This window comes from Rutilus rutilus (assembly GCF_951802725.1).
Source record: "Rutilus rutilus genome assembly, chromosome: 17".
Lineage (NCBI taxonomy): Eukaryota > Metazoa > Chordata > Actinopteri > Cypriniformes > Leuciscidae > Rutilus > Rutilus rutilus.
The window spans coordinates 30,796,817-30,823,169 of NC_140230.1; the positions used below are offsets into that span (position 1 = coordinate 30,796,817).

Here is a 26,353-nt window from a genome sequence, read left to right on the forward strand (position 1 = left end):
ATTCTCCTCAAAATATGCCTTCAGCATGACACTCCAGGCACTTTACACTACTGGTCAAATTTTTTTATTTGAATGTTTCTAAAGTCTCTTATGCTCACCAAGGCTGAGCAGTAAAAAGCAATTTTTGAAACTGTATTAAAATTTTACATAAGTATTTTCTATTTGAACGTATTTTAAAATGTCATTTATTGCCATGATGGCAAAGCTGAACTTTAGGGTCACATGATCCTTCAGAAATCATTCTAATATTCTGATTTAGTGCTCAATAAATATTTCTTATTATTATCAATATTAAAATATTTTTGCAATGTTGCTAGTTTTGTGGAAACTGTGATACATTTTTTATGGGATTCACTGATGAACAAAAAATATGTATAAATTCATCCAGGTTTGGAACAACATGAGGGTGGGTATATGATGACAGAATGTTTATTTTTGGGTGAACTTACCCTTTAAGTGATAAAAGCTTGTTTCACTCCCCATGGTAAGTCCTGGCTGGAATATGACTAAGGATAAGCCAACACACTGGTTGCCATTTCTTAGATCAAACTCCTCTTTTCCAGTACATTGTGGGAATTGGATATCAAAGGGAGTCTATCTAAACCTGGACACTGAGGTTTCTGGAGATTTTCCCACACCTCTACAAGCAAAACGGTGTGTGTTCAAGCTTTGGTCTGAAACTGCCATCAAACCCATAATCAGAGATGCTTCAGAGTCAAACTTCAGCTGGGAATCAATTAGCAAAACCAGATTTCATCGAATGTTACGCCACAATTCGTTTAACTAGGATATGCTCTGTGATGAATATCTAAATACTTGTTTAGTTTATAGACCTCCTACATGAAAGATAGCACTATACATGGAAGTAGAAGCGTCAGGAATGGCTGACCTTTGCCGCAGAAGTATTCCATGTCCTCACAGGTGAGGTTGTCTGGCTCAAAGTCAGCAGGAAAGTTTTCCTCCGCTGAAAACTCCTCTTTAGCAGTGAGTTCATTTGCGTCTGATATGCACTCCTCTTCTTCCTCTTCCAGACCTCCATCTAGTGGACCTACACACAGAACACAGCACAATCAAATTGTTTGTTGCAAGTGAGACACTGCACAAGCAGGAGCACTTATTCGAACGCCACGTGTCAGAAACATGTACACGTGAAAGCCACTCAAAAAATTATGCCACCTTTTGGAGATGCCTTACTTTAGCAACATTCAGATATAGAATAGAATGCATCCTTTGTGAAGACGGTAATCCTATAATGCACTGCAAAAACCAAAGTCCCTTTCGAAGAATAAAGTCTGTTCACTTGGCAGCCATATTTGCAACGACTCTGGGCAGCAACTTCTGGCATCCGAAACAAAAGGTGTGGAATGTTGGACACTTTAAATTACGTAGAGGAGGGGGAGACTCTGATACTGAATAGCCTAATAATAATAACCTTGAAAAAATCATACACTACACGGTTGAGTACATTATGCATAAGTACAGTGTAGTATATGTATAGTATATGCATAAGTACATAGTGTATAGTGCGTCATTTAGGACACAACTCAAGTCCTACATACTAGAATTAGGGAATCCTTACATGTCAGAAACTGCCTGCGAACTCACATTTAAATACATTTTTAGGGCATGTGCCGTCCAAAGCGCAGGTCTCAGAACACTGAGTGTTTATAGCAACCGGAGCTTTTAATGGCAGCTGACACGATTACATTACCAATCGGTGGTTGGCTCTTTTATTTAAAAGATGGGACTTATTCTGACATATTCCGCTTTGCAGTTTCTCCCAAAGATGGACCATCTTTGTACATAAGAAATCTTTGGAAAAAGCCCATCCAAGATGGCGGTCAAAGCGAAATAATTGTCAATAAGATATGATTCATTTAGAACTCATACAAATAATTGAATTAAATAAAAACACTATTCATCCCAATATGTGTGTGCCATGGACTTTTGAACTTATTACAGTATTGCATTGTTGCTTAGCAACACACTTCCAAACTATTTAAATCAATTATGAGTCAAGTCTTCTGTGCTTTTTTCCAAAGGAAGTGCTATTCTCTTGAGGTACATATTTTTAATTCCAAGTCACTTATGAGATTCTATTTCAGTAAGATGCTTACTAGAAAGGCATTTTACTTTAAAACAGAGACACTGAATGTCGCTATAAAGTTTTTTTTTTGCATTTGCACCATTTCTGCTCAAAATCAAATACTAATATACTATCATAAAAAAAGTTTTTCAGTATGTATGCACACTATATTTTCTGCATAAAATACCTTCAGTGCATAAGCCGAAAGGTTTACAGCATACAACCAGAAAATAGTGCATGGAATACTGTATCCCACAATGCAATGCACTCAAAGTGACCTGTTATTTCCAGAACAGAAAGTTGTATTGATTTTCATTGGACTCATTATTTGACTTTTTACACAAAATTAGAATATCATAGAAAAAAGAAAAAAAACTATTTCCAAATTGACAATTGGTTGGCCACTGAATTGCACATGCTACAATGTAGCTGCATACTGAATACGGTTTCCTTTAATATATTTTTGTGAAATAGTAGGCAGCATACAGTATCCGCTTCACACTAGTATTCATAGCATAATCTCTCCTGAGGAAAGTGTTTCCTGTGGCCCACTTGACTGAGTATCCTCACGACCGCTGCTGCACATGTGGAGCCACATCTCAGCCGATGTCAAACCTGTAAAACCCACTTCATCTGCGAGAAAAGTTCCTCCCGCACAACCTACTGACTTTTAACACCGGCGTCAGCAGGAGCGGAGGACAGAAAATGCCTTTATTAATTTGTCCGTCTTATCACAGGATACAATGTTGATTTTCCATTTACATTTCATGCCTCCAGGTAATACACCGGTGCAATCTTAAAGGAGACATTTTTTCGAATGATTAATTTTTTTCTCTGCTCTGTGCAATGTTATTTCTTTAAATCTAAATGATTTCTTGACTTTAGCTTGAAGCTGTACTTTTTTTGGGGGGGGGGTTGTATTTGCATATTACGGTTTTGCTGTAATCAAGGACCTAAAATGTACAGGGGGAAAAAGTTAGACCGCATTTGAAAAATATTTTTTCTGCATTTACACCCTAGAAATCTAAAAAATAAATATTTCTCTAATATACAGTACATGTTTTTATTTTTATTTTTAGCATTGATACATTATAGAGTGGTGCAGGTATGACATTGCTTTGTAGGCCGAAACGTGGAAGCGAGTTAGCATTTTAGCACTTCCGGTTCCATCGTCCCAAAGTCAATGTTTTTTTTTAATGGGGTTTTGGTAAAATGGCTGAAATAAGATCTCAAGACACTTCAACGTTTTATCCTACGACATAAAATGCATCAGTATTACCCCACTCCTGATTTTTTAAAGCTGTTACGTGTCTTGAAAAAGGCGGTTGCTAACTAAATGTGACTACAGTCGGGGAGGTTAAACATCATCTCGTCGAACAGGGAAACTCAGTCCGCTTTTACAGCATCGTTATCCTTATAATTGTGCTCTTATAAACTATTCTAACTCAACGTTCTGGGAAAACGTTTTAGATAAAAACTAAGTAGTCAGAAGCTTAGTGAATGGTAACGTTGAAGTCGTGGGACCGTGGTGTAGTTTGTTTATAGCCTACCTTTAGCTTTTTTACTTCTGGCAACTGCATGTAGGCTTCAAAATTAATAAAATTTGTGTTTATCTGTGATAATTATCTTGATGGACAAAATGTGTAAGTATAATAAACTTTTGTTGATCACAGAGCTTTATTTTTAGCGATAATCCAAAAGCCGAAAATCCTTTTCTCGAGGGAACAAGTGTGATGCTAACTGCAAAATGACTTCATATCTCACCACCAAAAGTTTGGGGTCAGTAAGTTCTTTCTTTTTCTTTTTTCTTTTGAAAGAAAAAAGAAAAAAGAAAAAATCTGTATTAAATTGATCAAAAGTGTAAAAGATTTATATTTCAAATAAATTCTTATGCTTACTATCGATCATACTAAATAGAGATTTTTCAAAATAGATTATAATAATACCCAGAACAACATAGCAACTTGCTAACAATCCCTCAGAACACTTAAGCAATCACCTAAAACACCATAAATGATTATTATTATTTTTATTTAGTTCATTGACCTTTGGTTTCTATATCAAAACATCATTAAAAGCACACATGACCACTTTGCATGTCAAACCTCCCATATATTCTCATGTTAAGGAAGTTGACATCCTAAGTGCACCACTTAACATGTCATTTTGTTCGTTTGTAACACGGTCGAGGCGCTCACTTTAATAAAGCAATAAATTCAGTGAAGAGCCCTTTCTTCCTGCACAGAGAACCGTCGAGCAGCGCCTGATCTTCCCAAACGGCCGTCTCTGTTCATTAAGACTGTTAAATGACTCCTTTATAGTGTGCTACATCTGCAGGACTCATGCTACATGAAAAGAATTAGCGCACAGATCTCTAATAGACACGGTGTGAAGTGCTGGAGACCCGGCGTTTAAATTAGGCTACAGTTTTATGATCTAATCGCGTTCGGGCCTTTCACCGGCTCACGGAGGGAAACGGCGCCTCGCGTTCTCTCAATACATCTCAGAATGCTAAAAGCAGATGGGCAGAGAGATATCGGCCCCTCAGAACCACTGAGGCCTGACACATCTCTCTGAGAGGATGAGGGCTGACTGGGAGAAGTGTTCCTTAAAGACACTGTTCAAACAAAAGATGAGGGGAAGATGTCCTGAAAAAACATCACCCACAGCTTTAATTAAATGTCTTTAAATGATTTTAGAAACACACACAAAATTATGGTACACTGTAAAAATTATAAAGTACTTGGGATGGATGATATGTCCAAAAATATTATCACGATAACATTACTGTCAAAATCAGTCAATATCGGTAATTATCACGATAAAGTTTGAATCTTTAACTGATCAAATTACAGTGAAAGCAGAATATTATTATTTGGAGCATTATATTTGTTTTAAAATGTAATGTATTCCTGTAATGCTGAATTTGCAGCAGTCATTACTTATCTGTCTTCAGTGTCACGTGATCCTTCAGAAATCATTCTAATATGCTGATTTTCTACTCAAGAAACATTTATTATTATTATCAATGTTGAAAAAATGGAATAGAAATCTTTCATAATACGATACAAGTCTATACTGTCACTTTTGATCGTGGCTATACAATAATTTTTTTGTTTAGCCAAAGAATGTTGAAAAAATTAAATAGAAATCTTTCATACTATACAAGTCTATACTGTCATTTTTGAGCCTGGCTAAACACTTTTTTTTTTTTTTATTATCTTACTGACCCCAAACTTTTTAACAGTAGTCTACTATTATGTATAGGGTTGTGCTGTTTAACGGTCATAAAAAGTATACAGTGGTGACAAAAATTCGCTGAAGTATAATCAATATTTAGCAAATCTCTATTCCTGACCCAGATAAGCAGACAATGTGCTGCTTTTCAAGACAGTTCACAGTTTATTACTAATAAACTTGTCATTAATCAAATTCAGATGGAATATTTAACTAAATTGATAGTGGCGTGATAGTGAAGTCATTAGCACTCCTCATATATTTTGCCTTGCCTAAGTTTCCTTAGTGGATTCATGAGAAAAAATTATGACTCATCACTAATGAGTGACATTAAATACTAAGATATCAATTCAGTATTAATGCACGGGTACAAGAGACTGGAATTGTATCAAACCCAAAATGTTGGCATCAATCCAAACCTTAGAGGTAATGTCTAAATGTCCTAGTTTCATCACACAAATAAAAAAAAAGTGATTACGTCTGAATCAACTTGATTACATTTGGTTACGGTAAGGGTCCGATCAATGAGAAATAGCTCCTAAAGCTCTTTTTTTAGTTAAATCAGAAAGATAATACCATGGTATTGAATGATTACCATACCAGAAACACATTTAACAGATTCATGAGATGAAATGCATCACAACAATCTGAACGTTCACTTCAAATCCAGTGGATCCTTGCATCAGTCATGTTTTTTAAAGGCTACTTCACCGACCTGCTCCGATTACCAAAGTTCAAGCCCTTTGCACATGTTTGGCTTATTATACTGCATTCATTGCATGAAGAGACCTGAAATAATTTCAGAGACAGCAAATGATAAGAATAATGACTTTCTAAACGACTAGGCCCGCACTCCTAGCTCATTTTCTGATAGTGCTGTAGCCCGCTATATTTAGTTGTGTACTGTTTAAAAGTCTGTCACAATCAATCTCCTGCCGGCTGAACACTGGCTGCGGTTTGCAGACGCTCGCAGAGGCCAAATGTGCCGGACGCCACCCTCTGACACATTCACACAATCGCCTGAACCCGAGAGAGAAAAATCAATGAGACAAGATGTATTTTACTAGATAGAGAGACTCTCGTTAGATGAAGAATCGGAGAAAATGAAAGTCATGTGAAAACCGCATGCTTTGTGATCCATTTTACACAAAACGCTTTTTGATGGTCTATTGACGAACTGCAGCTATTCAGCTAGAAGTGGAAAATTGATCTTTGTTGTTAAGCTAACAGAAATTTGTCACAGTTATTATTGAAAGAAAAGTCGGATAGATGCATAACGTCACAAATACTACAAGTGAATTCAATTCACTGCAGACTGTTGACGCAATGGATACCGTCAACTGTCTAGTTACCAGCATTCTTTAAAATATCATCTTTCGTGTTGAACAGAAGAAAGAACCTCATACAGGTTTGGAACAACTTGAGGGTGAGTAAATGATGACACAATTTTCATTTTTGGGTGAACTATCCCTTTAACTGTCATCAGAAAACCACAAGCATGCGAATGTGTTGTTAAATTATTGAAATATTACATTTTAAGAGGGAATTCAAGTTAATATTTTGGTGTTTAGTTTGGGAATCATTGTCGTAATAAAACTCCTCAACTCGTAGACTCGCAGCAGTGTACACTAATATAGCGCAGGGCTATTTACCTAGCGAAGCCCAGAGATGTGAAGATACATCCACTTGCTCTAAATAAGACACATGCTGGAAAAGTGGCCTAGGAAAGGACAGAATCAAAACGTCTTTGCCAAATTGATCATTCATAACGTGTCACCGCACTTCAAATCTAACTCTGGCTAACCCAGACGAACCTTAACAAAGTAAGAGGAGAAAAATGAAATCATTTTGAAATTGATTTCTAAACTTCAAAACAAACGGGTCGGTGTTGGGGACTGGCCGCCGGTGTAGCCGCATGCGCGCGTTTGGAGGCGGGCCGGGGCTCGTCTGGGGCCTCTGATGGTGATAGCGCACTTTATCAGCGGGAGCCACAGTGTGGAGTCCCATCACAGTCTGGGACTTCTCTATGGCTCCTAATTAGGGTAGAGGTAATTGAATCGCATAGAACAAAGCAGCAGATCTCTACAAGCGTGGAAATCATTCTGCTCGCACCTATAGCAGCCGTTTTTTCATCTGGCTGTGCCATTGAAAACGGGACCGAGCTTGGCCCGAGGATAAAACACACAGCGAGCACCTGAGACCCAACACGAATACATAATGCTGCGTAAAGGCCTATAGGGACGTCCAGACCGGCCCAAACCCTGCCAGACTTGGACGGAAACCTGCCTTTTGTGGGCCAAAGACAGATTCTGTTATAGAGTTGGGACATTCTGGTTTGAAAGTACACACACACACACACACACACACAGCCCGACCCACAAGTGCAGAACAGCGCAACTCATCTAGAGCTGCTAAATCGTCCGGTTAACCTCCATTAGATTCACACACACATATTTTGGTCGAACTACTGAGAATCAGCTGGTAAAATATCTTTACCAAAATAGAGAGTGATCTAATATAAACAAAAATATGACTAAAGCCCAAAAAAGATGTGATTTCTTTAATTTGTCGAAATGTCTTTATCCTAGAAAGCAATGAAATTAAAGGAGAAAAATAAGATAAACCAAATGGAGACTGAGCATAATTGTTTTTATGATAGGCTATATAGAATATCCATATTTTTTTAAATTTCAATGACTTTAATTTTTTACATTTTAGGTTCCAGAATTCATATTAAAAAAACCTTATGGAAATTAATAAAATTGTAAAAAATCCAGGCCCGAAAAATCCCAATTTTAAAATCCAGGATTTACGTGCCTATGGGAACCCATTCATTAAGTATAAAATAGTTTTGAACATAAATGTATTTTATAGTGTTTTCAAACATAAACATCTGAAAGTATTGATCGTTAATGAGGGCAAAACATCTGGTTATATCTTAATTAGGTCATGCTTTCTGGGTTGCATGTTTAATGTGTTTAAAACCCACAGATCCATGATTAAAAGATTCAATTACCATAGCAGCTGAAGTCCATGAAGATCAGATCGGAACAGAGCGTTTCATAATCACTGTGAAAAATCACACATGTACATGCTAACAAACAGCAAAGCAGCTCTGAGCTGTTGAGTTTGCAGTTACTAGAATTTGTGCGTATGAAAGTGAGACACCCTGTGTTCAGCATCTAGTAGACTGGAATTGGAGTGGCATAAAAACAGGACTGGCATTTGACAAGGCCATTAAAATGCTGGAGGCGTTTCTGAGCAAGCTGATGGGCTTCAACAGATGCCAGGATCTCAGAGCCTCTACTTTTCTCTCCCTCTCTTTGCACCCAACTGGCAGTGCCACATGCCTATTAAAGGCTGCGGGTCGTCCTCCAAATGTTCAACACCAATCACAGAGACCCTGCTCTCTGAAGCTCAGGTGTGCGTTCTCATTAGCTCCTGTGCTCTGTCCCAATTTGGACTGGGCCGTCTTTCAGAAACACTCCCTCCGATTGCACCACATCAACTCCACTGAGCTCCAGGGAGAGACATTTGCAAGTGAACTGCCTTCCGCACTGGATTTCTGAGCCTGAGGTGAGGTCGCACTACACTTCAAGCATGCAAAATCACTTCGGCCCCTGCAACCAATATGGCCGAACAGGATGTCACACTTTTGGGCTTTTGTTTTTAGGAAATGAAATGAACAAATAATAGCAGATTTAAAAATGAAAATGAAATGAAAAACATTCCTGGTATTGCTGCAAACTATTTTTCGGTGCACATTATTCGAAGTAAAACAAATGTTTGTCTCCATATTCTCCTTTAGGCAAAATGTAAAAATATACTTCACATTTAAAAACTATTTTCCTTATGAATTCCTCCTACTTTTCAACCCCTCCCCTCCAACCAACTGGCTCCACTGATATGTAACGCTCATTTTTCACAATCCAATCAATTTCCAATGTATAAAATCAAGTCCTGTCCCACATTTTTTTTTATATCTTAAAAATACAACAGATGGTGAAAAACATTGTTATAGACCAATTTATGAATAAAATGCACGAGAAAAACGGGATGTAATTGGCATTAAATGTTGACTTTCAATACTGTATACTAAATAATTCAAACATCTATTCGCTATATGAATCTGAAAACAGATTGTACAAATATTTCGGTCCAAAATCCTGCTCCATGTAACTGGAAATTAAACATCACAAGTGTTCTGACTGGCCGTCATGTACAGCATTTTCTTTTTCATTGTGGAAAGAGAAATTACTTCACATCCGGTTAGGGCATGCTTTTTGCCAGGGATAATGTTTAGGATATACTTTTTGCCATCCAGAAGTCAAGTTAAGTCAAGTCAAATTTATTTCTATAGCTCTTTATACAATACAGATTGTTTCAAAGCAGCTTTACAGCGATAACAGGAAAATGATGTATTTCGGCTGTTATTCAGCTGAAGTCAGTTCAGTGTTGATTCAGTTCCGCTGTAAAGATCATCAATTATTAATTTAGTTCATTTTATCTATAAATATTCAACACTATTATTGATCTGACTATACTAAGGTAATGGAGAATGAGCACTATAGAGCTCTCAGTGCTTTAGTTTTAAATCAAGACCATTTTATATCAAGGAAATAAATGAGGAGCTTTCAGAGGAAAGTGATTGGAGTCTTAAATACTTGCAGATAAAACAATGTTTCTCCATCAAGGAACAATTTCTGAAACGGATATACCCGCGATTCCAATTTCACTCCAGCAAGAAAGAGGGGACCGTTTTTTAAAGTAATAAATTCCTCATTAATTCAATTCTAATTTGCCTCTGGTTCCTATTTCTATTATTGATAGTTCCACTTCTTAATACCCCAGATAAAAATAATAATAAAAAAAATAAAAAAAACGCTGCTCTAACTCTAAGGAGACAGAACCCACGATAAGATCTAAATATTACTCATGCCAAAGAGAAGTGTGAAGTCTGATGAACATTTCAAAAGAACAATTATTTATGGATCAGCTAAATCTTTTCCACTTTTTAATTAAAAGTAAAGAAAATAGAAGCTAATTATCCTGTAAAGATTAGCTGGTGGGCATCTTTCTGTAAATTAGTTCTAATTAAAAGGAAATTGTCAAATGACATTCAAAGTGCTGTCCTTTAAAACAGACAGAGGGCGGGGTTTTTTTCTTGCCGGCTCTTAAGTCTTGATGTGGCCGTGTGAAGCTTACGGAGAGAGATTAAAATTCCTTCAGAAGCCGATACGAAGGGCCCGTTTTCCCCCCTGAAGATGCTGGGGAACGTGGCCTCGATTGGGCGACTATATCTTTGGATTCCTCCTGGATCGTTATTTGATGGTCTAACTGTTTAACGCGTGGGTCAAGTGTGAAATACATTTTCTATTTCTATGATAACACGCAGGAGGAACTCATCTGGGCTGCTCTGTTTCTAACCCAGAGAGAAATTATATTGCTCAGAGGTTGCACTTTCATTAAAGTATCAACTTTGACTGTTTCTCTTAAGGAGTGTATATTTCTCTTATGGATAGTTCACCCAAATATAAAAAAAATCTGACATCGTCTATTTAAAATATGTTCCACAGAAGAAAGAAAGTCATACATACAGTACAATAGATGAAGACATACAGTTTTATTTTTGAGAGATCTATCCCTTTAACTCTAAGTCAAAACATCACTCTGCTTGTATGAGCATCCCAAACAGCCCAATGGCATGGTTTTGGGGTTTTTTCCAACTAGTGAAAGCTTTACCTGGAATTACACACATTTCAGCTTTTTAAATCCCTGAGGAAAAATGAAAGTAGACATAAATGTTGACATACAGAAAGCATATGAGGTATTGCAGATGATATAGCTCCGATAATCTAAGAATTTCAGGAGCAATGTTTGAGGTCATTTAAAGAGCCCAGTTTGAGACACTGTTGAGGTCAATTCTGAAACCCTAAAGAAGGTTTTTGAGATTACTGGGGTCATTTTCTCTCAAGAGAAAAACCTGGGCATTGCTGTATAGGAGAAAAAAAAAGTATGATATTAAAAACATTTCCTCTGTGATGTTTCTTTCCTATGGGTAGAAACTTATGTGGACTGTTCGCCAAAGATGAAGTCTCAGGTTTCGTGTTGATTTCATCATGTATCAGAGAACTTGAGACGCTCCTGCAGTGTCACGGCATAATGTTTCTCAAACAGCGGAGCCAGGGGCCCTCGGAGGCCTCACCTACTGTCTCCACGGTGTCTCCAGAGGGTATTTACACTCGGCTTTTATAGAGCAGCACCAGTGTCACTTCTAATGATCCTGACGGTGAGACTCGCGGGGAGATGAGTCTTCCTGCATTACACTGTTATTCATTTAATGTCGTCAGAGAGTTAAAAGCACATGGCTTGATTTCAAAACCTCGTTCTAGTTCTAGAGCTTCCTGGCTGTCTACTGCCTTACATAGGGTGCTGGCTTCTAAGGCCTTCTTTCTAAGGGTAGCGACTCAGCTATAAAGATAGAACTCTTCATTGTTTGCTTGTTGTTAAACCAACATCGCAATTTGCAATTAAGTTCACAGATACAAATATACACAGATATTTTTCAGCATTGAACAAAAACATTTTCCCCAAAAAAGTTTCCCTTTCAGACGCAAAATTTACGGTAGGAGAGTATTTCAATGAATCTTGTAAGGTGATTTACTAAGGTTTGCGCTAGTCAATTTACTGGTATTTGCGCCATTATTTAACGCCCCAAAAAAGCTTGTCTTAAATCAGACGCTAATTTGCGCTGCTCTTGGTAGATTGCGTTGTTCATTATGGAAATGATCGGTTTCTTTAATTTGCGCGCACGCAGAACTTTCCACTCCCTTCGGCGCTTTTTTGGAGTTGCGACCTTGCGCTAATTTGCCCCGTTTAGTAAATCTGGCCCTTAAAATCTTAAAGTCACTTTGCTTCAAGTAAATTTGAATTTAACAATGTTGAGATATTTGTACTGGAAAACAAGACAAAAATACCTTTTTGAGGTGTATGATGCCTTAAAATGCAGTCTATGTAGGCAGTACAATTAGAACAGCTTCATAATAGCTCAATAAAAAGGCCATGAAATACTGGCTACCCAACAAATCTGAAACACATGTGTGATGTCTAATAACCACAGAAGATGGAGTCATTGTTTAACTATGAGTAATTAGATCACTCTTCTAAATGACTCAGCATAAAACTATACTGATTACCTGTAGAAATATAATTGTAATATAATACAAAAAAAACATAATTCTGGGCTTCATGTCACACTACACACTCTCTCTCTATATATATATGGCAATGTGCAATATTTTCAAGTGAAATGGAATCTTCAGTGAGCAATAATATAGGGCAAGACTTGAATTTAGCAATAACGACTGGATTGGATTGTAATGGCCAGGCTAAAGTGTTATTGGCTAATAATATTTTGGGGAAATTAAATAGACTGTCAGATGAAACAGATCATTATATATAACTCCCAATATCCAGAATCCTACTTAGTAAAACCACAAACCCATGTGGAACACCATGCAGTCTCTGTATTATTCATTTTCTTACAGCTGGCAGCAGGAGCAAATGTTTCATATGTGTGTGGAGAGGGACGTCACCTCCAGAGGGAGAAAGAGACACTCCCACAGTAACACACAGAAGACAGCACACTGACCTTTAGCTAAAACTGGGGAGAGAGAGACCTCATGTCAAAAGACTTAATGAGAGACACCCCTCCTGACAGGACACACACACACACACACACACACACTAACAGAGGGTCTGTACTGCAGCCGACTCATATAAGACAGCATAGGATGTGCTTTGTTTTTCTTCAATATATATTGCGATACGGAAACATTTTTCACCAGATGACTTTAATAGAAAAATGTGGAAAGAATTAATCATTCTAGAATGTTTGGGGTAATTTTGTAGGTGAGTACTTAATCTCAATAGAAAATAATAAACAAATTACAAGCATAAATAAATACAATAGAACAAAGATCCAAATGAAATAAACAGTGCTTTATGTTGAAGTATTCAGGTACAGAAATTGATAAATCAGATGTAAAATACTGTATAGTCTTCACTTAAAACATTTAAAATAATTAATCATTGTGCAGCTACAAAAGTTATTTTCTCTTAGTATTTTGTTTGATGACACAGACAGTAGCAGGAATATTAGGCTGCTGTCACTTTAAAGGTGCAATGTGTGATATTTCTGAGGATCTATTGACAGAAATGCAATATAAGATCCATAACTATGTTTTCAGTGGTGTATAAAGACCTTACTTAATGAACCGTTATGTTTTTATTACCTTAGAATGAGTCATTTATATGTACATAACCGCGGCCACCCCTTCTATGAAGGTCGCCATATCGTGACGTCATGTTTCTACCGTAGCCGACAGCGAACAGACAGACGCGTTTCATCACTAACTTGAATGAGAAGCAGCAGAAAAAGACACGGCTTCCTACGTCGGCCACCGTAGCCTCTCATTCGAGTTTGAAATTTCAAGGAAAGGCCGCGAATTATTGACCGATTGCAATTCGCAAATCTCACCACTAGATGCCGCTAAAAATCACACACTGCACCTTTAAGACCGAATGCATGGATTCAATATAATGATACAAATCTGTTTTACTTTCTTAATTGTTTACGTTCAAGTAAGCCATAGCGGGCATTTTGACAATTTTGCGTGCATGGAGTCCATTCAAGCACAAACAAACACAAAAGAGAACGAAATTCTGTGTTCGTGTGCTGTCTGTGCACACAGTAAACAGCGCGTGAGTTCCAAATTCAGTTCTCTTTCGCATCTTTTTGCACTCAAATGGTTTAAAATCACTTGAATGTTTAAACTGACAGGAATTAAAACGTGCAAATGTTAAACTTTCACTCTATGATGGTTGAACTGTGGTGCCTGATCCGTACAGATCAACTACGATCCCTATACTTGACATCACACATCCTGCGATGTGACTATCGTGGATGCATACATCGCAATATCGATGCTAAAACGATATATGCAGCACTAGTATGTTTGCAATTAAAGTCTTAGCATAACTATATAACACAGTACACTATGGGCCCTATTTTACCGATCTAAGCGCATGGTCTAAAGTGCAGTTAGGGCGTGTCCGAATCCACTTTTGCTAGTTTAACGACGGGCAAAAAGGTTGGCGCGCCAGTCGTATGGTCTAAAAGGTTTGCCCTATTCTATTAATGAGTAATGGGTGTGTTTTGGGCTTTACGTGCAATAAACCAATCAGAGTCTCATCTCCCATTCCCTTTAAATGCCAGTTGAGCTCGCGCCTTGGCGGATCTCCAGAGCGCAAACGGATCTGCTCGTGCTCGAGGTTAAAGCGTGCGAGCAGACCATCTATGGGACAAGCTGGATTCCACCATATCTTTATGTACACAATAATAATCTTTTACAATGTAATCCTTTTAATTGTAATATTTGGCATATTTGTGTGCTGCTGTGCGCGTGTTTAATAAGCAGAGTGTACGCGCGTTGTGGACCTGCCTATAGGTGCACATTACTAACGCGGTCTTTAAATAACAAAAAAAATATTGCGCCATTGAATTTAGACGCAGTCTATTTTAGTTGCCTCAAAATAGCAACGCGCCATCAATGCGCCAGAACACACCTCGTTTTCAAACCAGCACGCCCATGGGCACACAGATGGGCGCAAATGCATTTGCTATTTAAACAACGTGGTGCAGGACATGAAAATGATAATTGCGTCGGTCTGAAACTAGAAAAAAAAACTTGCATCGTGCCTAGCGCTGGTGTATGATAGGGCCCTATGATCAATGTTTGCATATAAATATAATTGCAGCACATTAGAAACAGTCTAATTTCATTTGACTGTACTAAATTCTATGCTATGCTATTCTATTCTATTTATAATCTTTAATGAAAATTTTAGTAATCATAATAATTATTATTATTATTATTTCATTATTATTGAGAAATGATTGTATTATAAGCTTCTTCATACTGTAATTAATTGATTCATATAATAGAAAGGATATGCTTCTTCATAATAAATTTTTTCATATAATAGAAAGAAAAATTTATATTATACAATTAAAAAATTTAATAATAATAATAATAATTATATATATATATATATATATATATATATATATATATACACACACACATGAAATAAAAAATAATATTACTAAAAATAATATTACATACAATTATTATTAACTAAAAAATCTTTATTGTTTAAAATGATTATTGCTGTAACAGTGACAGAATGTACATTTGCATGTAACTGTATTCTTATATAACAGCTTGGAGCTCTGCGACACAGACCCATTCCATTATAATGCCGTCAATCTCTGGTATGCTGAGAATCCTCCAACCTAAATATCACAACCTCCTTTTTTACTAAACGCTTCCATATTACAAGCAAATTACTAGTGCAGTGCGAAGACGCCAGCGAGGAACAAAGATGGGCAGCCATAATTATATCGCTGCGTGTGCCGCATGTCAATGGCCCGTCTTCCTTCCGGAGGGCGATCCCCTGGGCCCCCGGGCATCAAAATGATGGCCAAATTATTTTGTGCTCCGTTGCATCGTGGCACAATTATCATATTTACTGCGGCCGCATTATGACAACAATGCTGTTTACACCTGTCTCCAAGAGAAAGGCAAGGTTTGCACTCTCTAATTTAGCAAATGTACAGTATGCATATGAGCTCGCTGGCAGAGAGTTAAATTAGGTCAGGACTGGAATACATCAATAGCAACCCATATGTGCAACATCTCCCCCTCGACTCTCTCTCTCTCTCTCTCTCTCTCGCTCTCTCCCTCTGTGTTCTGTCTTTGCTCAGAAGCCCGCTGATGTGGCAGCCTGACGACTGCAGAAGTGTGATATGTGCAAATCACATTTGCAGATGAGCTTGAAACTCTTTTAAATATTCAGATATCAGACATCCAAAGCAGCAAGCCGCTACTTAAGACTCCATCCCGGCAAGAGACCGGATCCCCTGCTCATTAACGGAACGCTCGCTTGGTTTACACTTGAAATATTTCACACGGAAATGTACAGCTGAGGAAAAACATCAGCCTTATCGCCGATAACAATGCAAATTGTCAAAAGCCTTCGGAAGATTTCAGCCCCGGAAATCCAAAGTCGTTTTTTTTTTTTTTTTTTTGTAACAGCTCTTTCTTGTTTTTCTGTCTCTTTTTCATCTTGCATTTCTGCTACTTATTGGCGCATTGGATTTCTTTTTTTTTTTTTTCAGGCTTCCGAAAGAAGTCACATGGTGAAAGGTACGGCTGCCATGAGACACAGGGAGCACGTGTGTCTGTTTCCTGCCAATCGAGCATCAAATGTAGCACAGCAGGGGTCTCGGATACATCCAAACAGGGCCACACGCGTCAACCGCCCAAGACCAGGCTTTTAGCGAGACTCCCAGTTAGGCGTAATCAAAAGTCTCTGACCTTATTTAATCGGTACTAAACTATTTAAACTAAGTGCTAAAGGACCGATCACATGTTGACATCGTAAAGAGCCAATAAGCCTGTCGGGTCCATGGTTCAACTGCACCCGCTCTTTCAAACCTGCTCTTTTTCCTAATTGGCTAACGGCATTTCTAAAAGCTTCCTCCTTCCTTCCTTCCTTCCGCCCTCCCCCTCGCCCTCCCCCCCGCTTGTTAGCCCCTACGTCAAATTTGTCTCCGTGCCATTTTAATTACAGCCCCAGCAATCTCTCCTGTGGCATTCTGGGAGAACACTGATCTGCAAAAAAGGTGATAAGTGAAGACGACACCCAGCTTTGGTATCAGCCATAAACAGACACTTAATTGAATCATTTGACCTGAGAGGCTGATCGGCCGCAATAGCATGTAGCAAAAAGGAAAAAAAAAAACAGTTTTTGGATTTTAAAACAGTCGCGTTTAGTGCACACGGTGCCAGCTTTGGCCGCCTGCCCGCTATGGGATTGAAAAGTGCTCCGTGCAACACGTCCGCAGACCCTCGTTTTCCTCGAAGAGACGGCGGCACGCGGCTTTATTTGATTGCACGCGCACGCTCGCGGTTCAGAGCCGATCTGACTGCTCGTGCTCGGCGGAAAAGACTATTTGCAGACGTAGGAGTTATCAATCCGAGCAGACGCGCGATCCGAGTCCGGTGTCACTTCCCCTCATTATGTTAATGGTTAATGCATGCAAATGAAAACATTCCGGCAATTTGATTTCTTTGAAGATAGTTTCATATTGTCTTAGCCGTAATGACGGCACACTTTCCATCCGGCTTCGATTTATGCGAGGCTAGTTCATTTTTTTATCAGCACCGAGTTCATTTCTAGGGCTACTGGAATGTGTTTTCCACTCACTATTTAACTAATTAGGATTCAGGTAACATAAGCAGATTTTTCACGCTATTGGTGTTTTTCTTAATTAAGAAACAAATGAATTCTCCCCAGCAAAAGAGATGGAACACTGGGATACAGTGCCAGAGGCCAGATGCTGCTGCTCTTAATTAGAAGTCACTCTATTGTCTGAGCTTTTTTAATGAAGCTCCAATCTAAATGGATATCAAAAAAGACCGCTGGAGCAAAGGAGAGGAAAAAATCCGGCCATTTTAAATAATAAGAAAATAAAGATAATGGAAGACAAAAGATATGTCCTGGCAGCAGTCTTCCAGAGACAGTTGAGCAGAGAGAGCGTGCCCCTCACCTCCGCCCGGAGTTTCTTTTAAATCGAACGCGGGGCCGCGCTTTCACCCACCCACCGCCTGACGCTTTCATCGCCTCGCTCTCCATCCAGGTTTTTGTGCGGTTCAAAAAAAAACTCAGTTGGCTTCTCAGCAAAGGTTATGTATTTTCATTTAAAGTTAACATTCACGGTCGCTTCGAAGCGAATCCAATGCGAGGAAAGCGCGTAGCTAGCGTGACACATGACACGCTTAGTTTTGCATCTAAAGGCCGTTTGGACTGTTTTGCATTTCGTGTTTATTCATGCACCAAAAGGAAAAGTGTACTAAAATAAATGCATGCGAAAGCAAAGCTTGTTAGAGAAGTTCTGAGGAAGGCGTTTTGTGTGAGCCGCAGTCAGGGAGGTCAGCTGGGCTGGGCTCAGAGAGGTGGGCAGCGCGTTCGGTGGCTCAAGGCGATAACATCGGGTGCCCACGCAGGCAGGCGCCGCATGCCCACATGTGCTGCCAAGCCCATCGGTTCTCCTTCAGACAGCATGGCTTAGGAGGTCCCAGCGGATGGGCCAGTGCCCATTGATACATGCCCAGGACCGTCGCGTTTGGGCCAAGCATCCTCGCGCCCAGGGGCTGCGCCATCGATGCCCGCCGCGTTTGCCAGGCTGGATGCCACCCAGCAACACATTTCAAAAGGGCTTTTTTGGTGGATCAGGTATGCGGTGTGATTTCCTTTTCCCTTTGTAATGGACCCGGTTAAAGGCGAGCCAGCCTGACTTTTAAGTCGAACGGTGCCTTGCCTTTCATTTGAGCTGCGACTCGTAATTGATTTCCGACTTTCCAAATTTTGAATGCGTTTCTCTTTCCTTCGACTGGCCAACTGGCATCACGGAGGCCAAAGGATATTGAAAAGCATTTGCAAAAAGAGAATGATCAACATTTAGGTTTTAAAAATACCCCAATTCTCACCTACTAAAAGCAACTTCTCTATTAGAACAGCCATGTCTCAAATACTTCTACTTATCCCTTAAAAATTACCATAATCCTCCTGCGGTTCACCCATGCACGGTTCCTCATTCACAGACCTGCTTGTTTATTTCTATCTGCCGGGGAGATTAGAGCAGCAGATTAGCCAGTGCCGAAACACGAGTCGCCATCAAAGACGACGAGGATAATGTCACTCTTTCACTCCATTCTATCCCCCTCTTCTGACGCTGTCGGAAGAGTATTAGAACAATGGGAATGCGAACGCTCTGTAGAGCATGACAACAATAGCAGCCGATCCTGTGGGACCCGGCGCATGTGAAAAAAAAAAAAAAACTCTGAACGCGAAGCATATTAAGCCTGTACAGATCACATGTTAACAGTTAGATGTCTTTTGATCAAAATGATCTGATAAAACAATCTCATTTATCCTTTCTTGTGTATTTGTGAACACTGTTCAAGTGGTTGCAAGGCAGGACTGCATTGAAATCCCTCATTCTTTTTCTTTTCCACAATTTCTTCCCAGCTTGAACTGCTTCGTGTACAGAGAGATCATTTCTTTCTGAGGTATTATAAGGTATTCTTTTAAGATATTTAAGATATCTTTTTCAGAATTATAAACACTTACCAAAATGAATGACGTCACTGTGATATTTACATGCTGAATTGTGATTGGTCTTTTCTTTCTAAATGAAATAAAGCATTAAAGTGTAATCTTATCATTAGTGATCGACCAAACTTTTTTTTTAATTGCACGTTTTGCATATTCACTAATATAGTTTTTAAAACGGTCCATAAAACAGTGAACTCAAAACAAGGGATCAGGATTTGTCATTATTTGAAGACTTTCTGGAATAAAAAATAAAAATATTCTCTGTTTTTCTTCAGATTACCTTACCTATATCAATAACTGTGCATCGCCATTTTCTTCTGTTTTAAAAAGTAGTTATTTTAAATATCATGTTTCAAAAAATGTGTCTAAAAAAATCTGATGATTTGAACAGCAAGGCACCACTAGAACTCTATCACAAAAAAAAAAAAAAAATCCACTTTTTGAGACTTTGATTATAGTAATTAGTGAATTTTGAATTCAGTAAAAACGTGCATCATTGCTTTGATGATTGATCAGTCATTCCTGTCACTTAATCCCTATTAATGACAAGAAATAAAATTTATAAAATAACAGCATAAAAAAAATGCATAAAAGCACAATATTAAAAATGTACTTTTTTTTTTTTAAGTACAAAAATGTGTATCATTTACAATGCTTTTGATATATTTTGGAACTTACATTAGGTGAAACAAACACTTCTATTAATCACCAATATAGGGCACAGTTATCGGCTGATGCTAACAATCTCCTATAATGGCCAAATATCTGCTAATTAATCTGCCTGCTTGATATATGTCTATCATAAGTTGTCATGACACTTAAAATAGCATGAAAAATCTGGCACACATGGCATTCTTGTGACGTTGTCATGATGAAGCGGAACCAACTCCAAACTAAAGCTTAAGAAACCTAAACTTACCTAAAACTTTAGCATTAATCATGCACAGCCTTGCAAGCGCAGATATTTCCTTCAGGACATGCAAATATTCAGTAGCTTGAGAAATAAAGATATAATATTTATCATCTGAACAAAAACAATTGTAACAGAATATACAGACATGTTCCAAACATTTTAATCTAAATGTTTAATAACCATCTTTCTGAAGGATTAGCTCATAAGTGGCCTGTCAAAAGGCAAACATTTCCCTGCGTGATTATTCAGGGTTGTAGATATTCAGATTAAATGTGCTTTTGTTAGTGATACACATTCATTATTCAATGCAGTCAACCTTCACAGTCTTCAGACAAAAATACATAGAAGAAAATCCTCTACGGTGGCAACGAAAGAAGAAAAACACCTCAGAAATCACTGACACTGTTGACTTCAGAAGGAAAAGAAAGTTTATTTCCCCCTTTAAGGCAGGATTTTTGTGAAGCAGCCTAATTATTTATCCAGTAGGTGCTTTATGGGTCTCATTAGTTTTCACTCTCCTTCTACCGTACATTAAAAGGCTGAAGACAACGCTCATCTGGTGCCGATAACATGCCGGGTCTACAAGCCTCAGTCGTCTGAGGGTAGAGAACGGCAGCGCTCCCAAACACAGGATAACGGCATTAGAAGAAGCTCTCTGTGCCCAAAATCCGCAAGGATGCACTGCATAGAAGCCTATATTGGGAATTTCAGGTTCCAACGCCTTTATGCCAGACAGGTCTCACGGATCAAATAGTGGCATAAAAGAGCTGGAGAGAAACAGTAAGAGGATATGAGCTGGTGTAAGCAGGGTTATACTAGAACTACAGAGGATTTGGTGAACAGATTTTGATGTAAATTGGAGCAAAACACACATTCTGACCTCCTCCTGGGTGACGTTTTGGGGTGAGATGTCACCTCAGTGTGGGCTCTCACAGGGACATCTGCCACGACGAATTTCACCAATCTGGATCAATCTCAAGCCAACCACAAGATCTGATCAACACAACACGATTCTGACATAGAGACCCCATTTGCTCTCCATTTCATCTCATTATTGTGCAGGAGAAACAATTGAGATATGTTTTTTTTATTGTTTTTTTTTATGAGTCAACATAAACAAAAGCACTGGACAATGTCCTGTGGTCACATTCAACAAGACCATGCTCAACTTCATGCAGTCACATTAACAGCAACAATTCAGACGTGTTCCCATCCCTCAGGGAAACAAACCTGATGATTTACACACAAACGGCAGTCGATCAAGCTTTCCACTGCAATGAAAATAAAGGTAAAAAAAAAAAAACTACACTAAACTTGAGTGCTGCTGACAATTAGAAATTGTCTAATTCTGTTTTCAGAATTAAGGTAACTCAAAAAGTCAAGCAACCATATTTTTACCATTTTTATTTTGTATTAATTGTTACAAAAATATGATTAATAATTAATTATTAACAATTAATATGGTAAAATGAACCAGATAAATAGATAGACAGACAGACCAGATAAGACTAGATAGATAGGCAGACTAGATAAGATAGATAGATAGATAGATAGATAGATAGATAGATAGATAGATAGATAGATAGATAGATAGATAGATAGATAGATAGATAGATAGATAGATAGATAGATAGATAGATAGATAGATAGAATTTTTATACACAAATAATATAGTGCATTTTGTAATACTATTTAATATTGGTTGACTTGTAAGAAATAGATTGAAATGTTAATTTGTGCTGCTAGTGGCACAGACCATTTAAACTATCAGAAGATGTGACTGGGCCTAATATAAATCAAAATGATTGGTCAATTCTGGCATCTTGTGGTCAGATATTTTTGTATAGTGACTATTAAACTGTTTAACTGACTGTTGCCCCAGGCAACTGATTTCCTACATTACATCTGTGGTCTCTTTCTTTTCACATCATAATATTTGACTCATGTGGTAAAAAGCCAGTATAATGTAAAGTTAGCAGGTCATTATCATCAAACAAACCCCTTCAGGGAAATACAAGACCCTCCTTACCAGATCATGTGGGTTTATTGCAATAGATCAGAAGTCAAGAGTATGAAATGACACAAGAACACACCGATACAAAATCACACTCCACTTTAAAGGTCTCTAGCCTTGTACCATATTATTGATAAAAAAAAAAAGAAAAAAAAAAGCTGGTCAATATACATCATCTGGCTGAAAGGATTATATTCTTATCTAAAATGATATTCAATAAAGTATGACCACAGAAACATGACTGGAGTGCTTCCTGGTCTGGGAAAAAGGAAACGTTTTATTGGAATTAAGATCAGTGTCGAGATTAAGAGGAGAAACAGCAGTATGATTCCTTTTGGAGCCGATATTGCACTTTGTGTTATTATTTTTTTTCTCGTTTCTAACACGCGGAGCAACAGATTCACGGCTGCAGCTCAGATACAGCACCTGTGCTCCTGAAAGAACCCGCAAAAGCTTTTAGTAACAGACCCGAGATGAGCAGATCAGCGGCCTCAAAAAAGTATTTGGACACTTAAGCCACACTTTCAAATTTGTGAATGTCACTGGATTAGATAAAAAAAAACATCAAACCAAGTGGCCTAAAACGAACTCTGAACTAACTTCACTTTTCTGAGCCATTTTTGCAATGGCTTTTAACCAGCTGGTGTCAAGCCCTACATCTGAATATGTGTACCTGCAACAAAGTATGCAAAACGCAATATGTCAAATGTCTAAAAGATACTTAGTATTCATGATACAGTAGGTGAACACTACCTGGATGATCTACAACATCTGCTGGGATTCTGAATTGTGCTGCCACACTTTAATATCCCACAATGACAACCCAACATCCCAACGACCCACGATCCCAACAAAAAGTGTTCTGTCTGAAATAAAAAAAGTCTAAAAAGATTTTGTCTTCACTTCGAATATCAGTTGAATCCCCTAGTTGGGGACCACCACCTGGCCGTCGCCGGGCGCACTTTTTCCGCGACAAGCTCCTGTTTGGCTAGGAAAGTTCAGCCACCACCAGTACACCTTCTTCTACACCACCTATGTGGTCTGTTTTCGCCCAGTACATACTTGAGAATAACCTCCAGAGGGGGCGGACAGATCTGACTTTGACCGGGAATGAGCCACACTCCCTGGCCTGGAGGGGGAGGTCGGACAGCATGGATGTTAGGCCAAGTTTGTCCATTTGGATTTAGCCATTTTTTTTAGGAGGATATTCCTCCAGGGGCTCGATTCGTGCCCGGGGATGGTGCATCTTGCCTGGGATGCAGTTTCTCTGACAGTAGAAATGATGCACCTCCTGCTGGGTAATGGTAACCCCACTAATGGTTTTCCAACGCAGAACCTGATTTCACCAAGTGCAACATGTTTGTTGATCCTGGAACAACATTCCAATCAATCAATCAGATTTGAGGGACAAGTTTACAGTTTATGTCAAGTTTAGGTTTACAACCGGGGTTAGGCGTCACAACGAATTTCGATACAACCAGGGTTAAAATCATCTGTCACTGCAGTACTTACATTGTGAACATGTTTTTAGAGTGTGGTCTTTCCACTAATATTTTGTTATCTAATGCAATGAAATGTACATTATATGACATTCATTTTGCTTCTCTGTAAAATTTTTGTTATATGCAATGAAAAAGAAAATATCACATTGACATTTACAGTAGGTTCTCAGAGCAATTTCAAAAGGTGATAATTCACTGCTGTTGTTGCATTCCTCAATCTGTGAGTGGCTTTGAATAAGATAATCTGAATAAATGAAAATATGAATATAAAAGCAAATTAATAAATGCACAGATACTGATATAGAGTGCTTTTTGCAGTGATATTATACGTGCGAACTAGAAAAAGTCCTGCTTAAGTATGTGACCTGTATCTTATGTGACGGGTTCTTCGCACGAGCGAGGCGTGACATGCTGTCTGTCTCCAGTAATTTTATTAAAGCAGGCTGGATAACACGCACTCATTTGTGCTGCCTAATTAAGAGACTCTCCTCCCCTTTGTTACGCCCACCAATTACAAAGAGCTCATTTGCATACCTGGGGGACATTAGTAGGAGGAAACTCGAATTAAGCTCTCGAACTCATTCAAAGCTCAATGTCCCGTTGGTCAATGCTTAAAATAAAACAGATGTTTGTTGTTAAGCCCTGTGGTATTAACCTAATTCTGCTCCTCTCCTAATTGAACTCTCTTAAAAATGCCATACGAATCGGACATGACACATGCTCTCAGCAGTAAGTGACAAACATAGGCTTGTTCGGAATGAAAAACTAGTGTACTACCTGCTAAAACAGCAAGAACAATAGTTTGCTTCAAAAAGTAGTATGCTACATTGTTTGTCACATGAACTCATTACATTGCATGCTTAATTCAGAGAGTAAAAATGGTTCTTGTGTTAAATACTTCTGGGTTTTTTTTTACACTGGAAATGAAAGGTCAAGTTAAGTGAAGTGCATTGCATTGTTGCATAGACTAATATCTCATAAAGTGCTCTGGTTGTACAGATCTTTCACGTATTCCATGCACACAAGTAATCTGTATACTATTTTGTATTTCACTATTTTTATTATTTTTGCGTTTCTTTAAATTGTTCTAAAGCTATCATGTCACTATTAACCCATAAAACTATCAATTTGTCAATGCAAATAATCAGATTTGCCTATCAAACATTCCTTTTGTCTTGAAATGTGTAAATGAAATGTAATAAAATACAATTTTTATAAATAAAACCATTTGAAATGTGATAACAGCCTAATGAAGCACCAAAAAAGTCAACATTTTCAGTGAAAGAGCGCTAAGCATCACATAACTGGTTTCATATGTGATTTAAAAATGCTTTTCATAAACAGTTCTATGTTTCACTAAATTCAAAACAGATATTTTTCCTCAGATATGTGACAGATGATCAGATGACTGCTTCCACTTATAAGAAGGACAAATGTGGCATTCAAATTTCCAGCAATTTTCTGAAAATCTTAAACGAACACGGTAATATCAACCTCACAGCCTAAAACACACACTCACACTGTCAGAGCACTTGGAATCAAAGTCTTTAAGGAGAAAAAGGCGAAGTAACACACACACACACCAAACTTTGGGTGTGTTCAATTTGGATGATGTATGCAAGACCGAGTCCATGCTGGAGGGGTGTCAGAAAGCAATCAACGTTCCATCTCTGATGAGTCCGGCGACAGCGTGATTCACATGGAGGATGGAAAGCTGATGTGCTGGCCGAGACGAAGGCCAATGTTCCCCCTCGACCACCCCCCTCCCCCTCCAAAATGCCACACAATCACCAGAGATTAGACATGCATCTCAACTCCAAAGCCACAGAAGGAGAAAAAAAAAACAGAGGACATAATTTGTGTCCTGATTATGATAGACTCTTTTATTCCACTTCTCGACACAGCTGTGGAGAGAGCTGACGTTGAGGAGTGTTACCATTGACTTACAAATGTCAAAATATGGAAAAAATGCACCCAGCTTAACCACAGAAGAAGTCTGACTGCCAAAGCGACTTGAAATGGATGCGAGAGTCTGAAAAGACGGCACACTCGTTTTAGCTACTCGTTTCAAAAGCACAGATCTAGATTTTGAGGCGATCATGAAATATAACACCATTACGAACAACATTATAAACAAATCAGCATGTGCGTAAGCAGAAATATAATCTGTCATTCTGTAAACTGTACGACTACACAGCAAACACAATAAACCATTGCTTTCTGATTTTATATAACAAGTATTCTTAAATACATTTCGTAACTACACAAAAATGACAAACACCACAAAAATTCACACAGCGGCAAAATATAATGGGGGTCACATTGACTTTCAGATGACAAGTCCAGCAAATTAGCGA

At 38.4% G+C, this 26,353-nt stretch overlaps 1 protein-coding gene across 4 annotated transcripts in view; it reads right to left on the minus strand.

The window, feature by feature from the left end:
- Positions 1–26,353, minus strand: part of zfpm2a (zinc finger protein, FOG family member 2a) — a 167,933-nt gene that overhangs the window by 117,487 nt on the left and 24,093 nt on the right. For 2 of the 4 annotated variants that reach the window (XM_084386173.1, XM_084386172.1), the window contains one exon: positions 890–1,048. The exons of 1 other annotated variant lie outside the window; for it this stretch is intronic. In XM_084386173.1, the coding sequence (XP_084242299.1) occupies positions 890–1,048 (159 nt within the window). Of the gene's footprint in view, positions 1–889; positions 1,049–8,339; positions 8,516–26,353 lie in introns of those variants that run through there. One more of the 4 variants, XM_084386174.1, reaches the window with a different exon arrangement.